The following is a 7,012-nucleotide window of genomic DNA, read 5'->3' on the forward strand; positions in this document are numbered from 1 at the left end:
ATGTCTGAGTTTAACCACTCAAATCTATCAGGCGGAAACGCTCTGGACCCGGACTACAAGTGGACGTATGAATATTACGACGATGATGAGCCTGTTTCGTTCGAGGGACTGAAAGCGCACCGATGTGAGTACAGGATCTCAGTTTACAGTCCTGTGCTGCCCCTCCACCCCTTTCACCCATTTTCTCTGCGTTACGCATGTATGACTTTATTGTAGAAATGAACTGTGATTAAATCATGTGTGCATGCATTTATACGTGAGAATTGTCATGGCTCATTGCATCACATTCATATTTCTGGATAAAAGTTACAGTTAAGTATAGCAGATATTCTTCATAATGACAAATAGGTAGAGGGTGTGTGTGGTTTATGAGAGCTATGGAGAGAGAGGAGGGGGGGACTGCCTTGGACTGTAAACCCTGCAGAGTAATATAAGCATGTCAGTGCTGAGTGTCTGAGTAAGGGGGTTCCTTGTTTAGGCCTGTATGTGTGTCAGCCTTTTAACATTAGACACATACACAATCAATAACTTAATTTTTCCTCTAGAATAACATACACCAATCAATGTCACCCCGTCTAGACATAATACATTTTCGTAGCCCTCCCCTCTCTCTCTCCCCCTCCTCTCCATCTCATTGTGCTTAAAATAATGTTGTTTTTGTCATGCTGTAGATATAATGACCACACATTGGAACTAAAAAAAAATATTTGAGCTGTCAATCAAGTCTTGTTGTGTTGCAGACTCCATCGTGATAGGCTTCTGGGTGGGCCTGGCTGTCTTTGTCATCTTCATGTTCTTTGTCCTGACGCTTCTCACCAAGACAGGAGCTCCACATCCTGAGTGAGTCTCCTTATCAACCAGCCATCACATGTCAATCAAATGAATTACTTAGCAATCCACCAACTTCCAGTGCCTCTTAACATGTGCACAATTATTTATCACACCAAATAAATAACATTGTCAGTGTGGCTGTTCATATTCCAAGTTTTGTGGTACTTTCTTTTCAGCACCATGGAAAGCACCAGGTGCGTTAGTGGCAGAGCCTTACACAGGCTGTGGTTAGTTCTTCTTCAGCACCACAGAGAGCGCCTGGTTCAGAGTGTCTCTTGGTTTTCCTCTATGTACATGAGACAATTCTCCCTCCCAGTCTCAGTGCACTCTGATGTTTGATGCCATCTTAGTAAAGGATTCTAATTATCAGCAGCCCTCTTCCTTTTTATCCATGGTTGTAGCATATGTCTCATTTGCACACTGTTCTCTCTCTCTCGCGCGCTTTCTCTCTCTCTCTCTCTCTGTCAGCTACCTCTTTTTTTTCTGACTGTACGCTCTGCTTTGATCCTTCTTTCTTTCTTCTTTTCAGTCAGAGATCTCTCCCTTGGTGGTCCCTCCCTCTCGTCCCCCTCCCACAAAGCCCTGTTTCTCTCTCTAGCCTTGTACAAACAAACTGCGGTAAACTGTATGCGTTCCGGTGGAAGTCCAATCATTTCAATGGTATGCGAGCCGCACCGCTGCAGCTCATCTGTCGAACAAGAGCTTTCAACTATGTGTTTATGGGAAGCATCAAGACATTTTTTGACAGGTCAATACTTGAAAAACTACAAGATTAACGTTTATGATGTTTATACATTTATGCAATTATGTGGTAACGCTTCACTTAACACCCAGTGTCGTAACATATTATTTACACGGTCATAACACTGTCATGATGTCATAAGAGCTGACATAACTTGTCATAATATGGTCATAACACTGTCATGACCCATATTTACACCTGTTGTGACATATATTGTGTTTTTTATGGCTGGTTATGACACCTACATAAGAGTGTGAAAACCTACATTTATTCAAATTCGGGTTTTTTTCTGCCAAAAAGTTTCCTTTCATTTGAAAGTTTGTCTCTTATATCCTTTTTTTTTGTTGTAATTAATTCTTTACAGTTATGTTTTTTTCATCATATTTTAAATAACTTGTAGAAAATACACTTTATGACTCTGTCATGAAGCATTATGACCATCCTGTGTCACTTTACATGGACTAAGACAATACACTTTATGACTCTGTCATGAAGCATTATGACCATCCTGTGTCACTTTACATGGACTAAGAAAATACACTTTATGACAAAGTCAAGAAGCATTATGACCATCATTGTCATATAAGCCAGATAAGACCATCACTTACAGGCCCTTATATCAGTCATCAGTCCAAAAGAGGGTGTATTGTCCTGCTCCTGAAATCTGCTCCTGCATTCATCCCTGTCAACAACAGAGCATTGGGGTAGGTGCATGTCTGACATCAATGTGTGTGCAATTACAATAATAATTTAACAACGTTAATAAATAAATAAATATAAAGTACCAGTCAAAAGTTTGGATACACCTACTCATTCAAGAGTTTTTCTTTATTTTTTACAAATTTCTACATTGTAGAATAATAGTGAAGATATCCAAACTATGAAATAACACATATGGAATCATGTAGTAAACAAAAAAGTGTTAAACAAATCCAAATTTATTTTATATTTGAGATTCTTCAAAGTAGCCACCCTATGCCTTGATGACAGCTTTGCACACGCTTGGCATTCTCTCAACCAGCTTCATGAGGTAGTCACTGGAATATATTTCAATTAACAGGTGTGCCTTGTTAAAAGTTCATTTGTGGAATTTCTTTCCTTCTTAATGCGTTTGAGCCATTCAGTTGTGTTGTGACAAGTTAGGGGGGTATAGAGAACATAGCCCTATTTGGTAAAAGACCAAGTCCATAATATTATGGCAAGAACAGCTCAAATAAGCAAAGAGAAAAGACAATCTGGAATATTTCAAGAACTTTGAAAGTTTCTTCAAAGCAGTCGCAAAAACCATCAAGTGCTATGATGAAACTGGCTATAATGAGGATCGCCACAAGAAAGTAAGACCCAGAGTTACCTCTGCTGTAGAGGATAAGTTCATTAGAGTTAACTGCACCCCAGATTGTAGCCCAAATAAATGCTTCACAGAGTTCAAGTAACAGACACATCTCAATGTCAACTGTTCAGAGGAGACTGCGTGAATCAGGCCTTCATGGTTCAATTGCTGCAAAGAAACCACTACTAAAGGACTCCAATAAGAAGAGACTTGCTTGGGCAAAGAAATACGAGCAATGGACATTAGACCAGTGGAAATCTGTCCTTTGGTCTGATGAGTCCAAATCTGCGACTTTTGGTCTTTGTGGGATGCAGAGTAGGTGGACTGATGATCTTTGCATGTATGGTTCCCATCGTGAAGCATGGATGAGGAGGTGTGATGGTGTTGGGGGTGCTTTGCTGGTGACACTGTAAGTGATTTCTTTAGAATGCAAGGCATACTTAACCAGCATGGCTACCACAGCATTCTGCAGCAATACGCCATCCCATCTGCTTTGCGCTTAGTGGGTCTATCATTTTGTTTTTCAGCAGGACAATGACCCAACACACCTCCAGGCTGTGTAAGGGCTATTTGACCAAGAAGAGTGATGGAGTGCTGCTTCAGATGACCTGTACTCCACAATCACCCAACCTCAACCCAATTGAGATGGTTTGGGATGAGTTGGACCGCAGAGTGAAGGAAAGACAGCCAATAAGTGTTCAGCATATGTGGGAACTCATTCAAGACTCTTTGAAAAGCATTCCAGGTGAAGCTGGCTGAGAGAATGCCAAGAGTGTGCAAAGCTATCATCAAGGCAAAGGGTGGCTACTTTGAAGAATCTCAAATATCAATATATTTAGATTTGTAAAACACTTTTTTTGGTTACTACATGATTCATATGTGTTATTTCATAGTTTTGATGTCTTCACTATTATTCTACAATGTAAAAATAAAGAAAAACCCTTGAATGAGTATGTGTGTCCAAACTTTTGACTGGTACTGTACTGTATATATAACATAAAAACACTGTTGACAAGTAGCATATGGTATAATGGAATGTTTTGCCTCGTTTGGTAGGTTTTGTGGGTTTTGACACTCTTGTGTATGTGTCATAACCAGCCATAAAATAACACAACAGGTCTACCTTGTCATAACCTGTTATGATTCTGGGTGTCAAATAAAGTGTTACCTATCATGTTTTATGTATTATATTGCTATTGGTGATTTGATTTATAATACCGTTGTGGATGTAGACTGTTGTTACACACCTGACATGTGGCTGGAAGATAATTAATAACACTTCCATGTTGTGTGATTCTGATTGTGGTGATGCCGTGCATAGATTGCAACAATTGCATAGAAATTATCGTACGGCAATGTGATGATGCAGTCTGTTTGCATGCAGTGTCTGAGTTCTATTTCTCTTGAAGCTTCATCCCCTCTCTCTCTCTCTTACCACTCTCCCTTTCTCAACTCAACTTTCTGAACGTTTTATGCTGCTCTCTGAACCACCCTTATCCCTGTGACTGTGTACGTGGCAGCTGTCACGGCTCTCTCATTTGCTGCCCGTGAGTCTATGTGTATCTGTTCCTCTGGAGTGGATCTCTGCCAGGCTCAGCTCTGGGATCCTTTACAGACAAACCTCACTGCCTTCCAGACAGACCTCAATGGCTTGCTGATGAAAACAAAAAGCCTGCAGGGATCAGTGACTGATCAGCATGCTGCTCTACTTTGATACTTCCCAGGCTCTATCTATTGCAGGACCACAGCACAGCAAGCAGGATGGCAGTTAATGCATTTAATGGGACCAACTAGTTAAGGCTGGAAATCTGTTTCTGTGTGTGTGACTATAACAACAAATGAAAGACTAAATGATAACCATCAGTCTCCCTGAATCTTGTATTTCCAATTGTAGCCCAGTGTGTGTGTGTGTGTGTGCGTGCGTGTGCATGGTTGTGTGCGTGTGGATGGGCGTGTTGAGGTCACATCAGGCTTCTCTTCTTTATGGCTACGTTTAGACAGGCATCCGAATTCTGATCTTATTTTCACTAATTGGTAGTTTTATCATTTAGATCAGCTCTGAATAAGATCTGATGTGAAATTATCTGATATGATTGGTCAAAAGGCCAATAACTGGGGCAAAATGTTTGAATTGGGCTGCCTGTCTAAACATAGCCTATTAGGTCCTAAGTGAATGTGAGAGCTGATGAGTGCTGGCTGCTGAGTAGAGGAGCTAATTGTCTTGCTGTGTTCAGTAATGGAGGTCAGGGGGCCTCAAGGGGCCCCACCAGGGCCAAGCTTGTTAAACTCCCAGGTCTGCTGACCACAGCGCTCTAGTCCAACGCCATGACATCCATTTACTCAGCTTTCTCTCTTCCTCTCTCTCTGCCTGCTTCAATGCAGCTATATACTGAGCTTAGCTAAAGCCAAAAAATAAAGACACCCGCTAAGGGGATAGGAATATAGTGTTGAGCCAATATACACAGGAGCGCCAATATACACAGAATTAGCGCACGGACACGCAACACACAGCTCTTTCCAAACATGCATTGATTATTCAATCCACACTTGTTTGTTTGAGCATGAATGAAGAGTCATACGCCCCAAAAGGGAATACATGATACCATCTACCTACCATCCATGTCTCTTTCTTCCCTCTCCCTGTCCTCTCTTACCTACCATCCATGTCTCTTTCTTCCCTCTCCCTGTCCTCTCTTACCTACCATCCATGTCTCTTTCTTCCCTCTCCCTGTCCTCTCTTACCTACCATCCATGTCTCTTTCTTCCCTCTCCCTGTCCTCTCTTACCTACCATCCATGTCTCTTTCTTCCCTCTCTTCCCTTACCTACCATCCATGTATCTTTCTTCCCTCTCCCCTATTACCTACCATCCATGTCTCTTTCTTCTCTCTCCCTATCCTCCTTGATTCTGATTAAGGCATCTTATTTTTAATTTTGAGGTAGTCACACCTATTTCTCTTCTAATACACTCCTGGTCCTCAAATGTCCCCCATCTAGAGGAGCTGAGCCCTGTAAGAAGCGTGTTCGTCTGACCAGCTGTGTGGAGGACCTCCGCCCCCCTGCAGACCCTGACAACCGGCCATGCCTACAACTGGACTCCTCCCTCAGCCGCTCCCTCTTCCACTGCTACATCAATGAGGAACAGGCCCAGGGGGGGTCCAGGCCTAGAGCTGGGGCCGGAGCTGTGGGAGCACCCAGAGGAGTGCTGGTCCAGGGGCCGGGGCGAGGCAGGTCAGGCAGCCCAGAGGAGCGGGTGGTGGTGGGGATGGAAGTAGGTGTCAGCCGTGCCCTGCAAGGGGCTGCCATGTTGGGGGGGAACCGGACCGACCACAGAGAGGCAATGTCCCTGTCCCACTTCAACATCCCTAACGTTGTGAACTCCGAGCACAGCTCCACCCTGGAGGAGGACGATCTGCTGCTGGGGGAGCCGCCAATCATCATGGAGGGGGAGTGTCATCGGCCCCACAGCGCACATCACATGATGAACTAAGGTCCCCTCTACTTCCAGGGGAACCACCAATCATCCTAGATGAGGAGTGTCGTTCCCATGGGATTGACTGGGGGAACCACCATGGAGGTTCAAATAAATCCTAATCTAACATTCTGTGTTGTGCCAGTCATGTACTCTCTTAAGTAGGCTGTGGTTCCAGCTTCCCACACCACCTCCACTGTGAGGACATTCTGGATTATTATGGATCCTGTACCTCCTGACATTTTCATTCTGTTCAGATTTGGTTCAGGCTAAAATACTGTACAGACAAAATATATAAACATTTAATGTTAATTAACAATACAGAGTTAAATATACATATGTGATATGCGCTACTTTTTGTCAACAAGGTTGCCTACGCAGAGCCAGAACGTGACATCACATCTCAACGCTAAACTGGAAGTCCAGCTTCATCAAGTTGATTAAAATGTTTTTGTATTTTTTTTAAATATAACCTTGATTTAACTAGGAAGTGAGTTAAGAAAAAAAAAATTATTTACAATGACAGCCTACCCCGGCCAAATCCTCCCCTAACACGGACAACGCTGGGCCAATTGTGCGCCGCTCTATGGGACCCCCGATGACAGCCTGTTGTGATACATCCCGGGATTGAACCCGGA

General features: G+C 43.0%; 1 protein-coding gene across 1 annotated transcript; it reads left to right on the forward strand.

Annotated features, from left to right (window-relative positions):
- Positions 1-6,392, forward strand: LOC139405817 (melanocortin-2 receptor accessory protein 2A-like). The gene is made up of 3 exons (XM_071148253.1): positions 1-124; positions 741-840; positions 5,900-6,392. The coding sequence occupies exons 1-3, from the start codon at positions 1-3 to the stop codon at positions 6,390-6,392; spliced, it is 717 nt and encodes a 238-aa protein (XP_071004354.1).
- The last annotated feature ends 620 nt before the right edge of the window (positions 6,393-7,012 follow it).

Source organism: Oncorhynchus clarkii, chromosome 3 (assembly GCF_045791955.1).
Source record: "Oncorhynchus clarkii lewisi isolate Uvic-CL-2024 chromosome 3, UVic_Ocla_1.0, whole genome shotgun sequence".
Classification (NCBI taxonomy): Eukaryota; Metazoa; Chordata; class Actinopteri; order Salmoniformes; family Salmonidae; genus Oncorhynchus; species Oncorhynchus clarkii.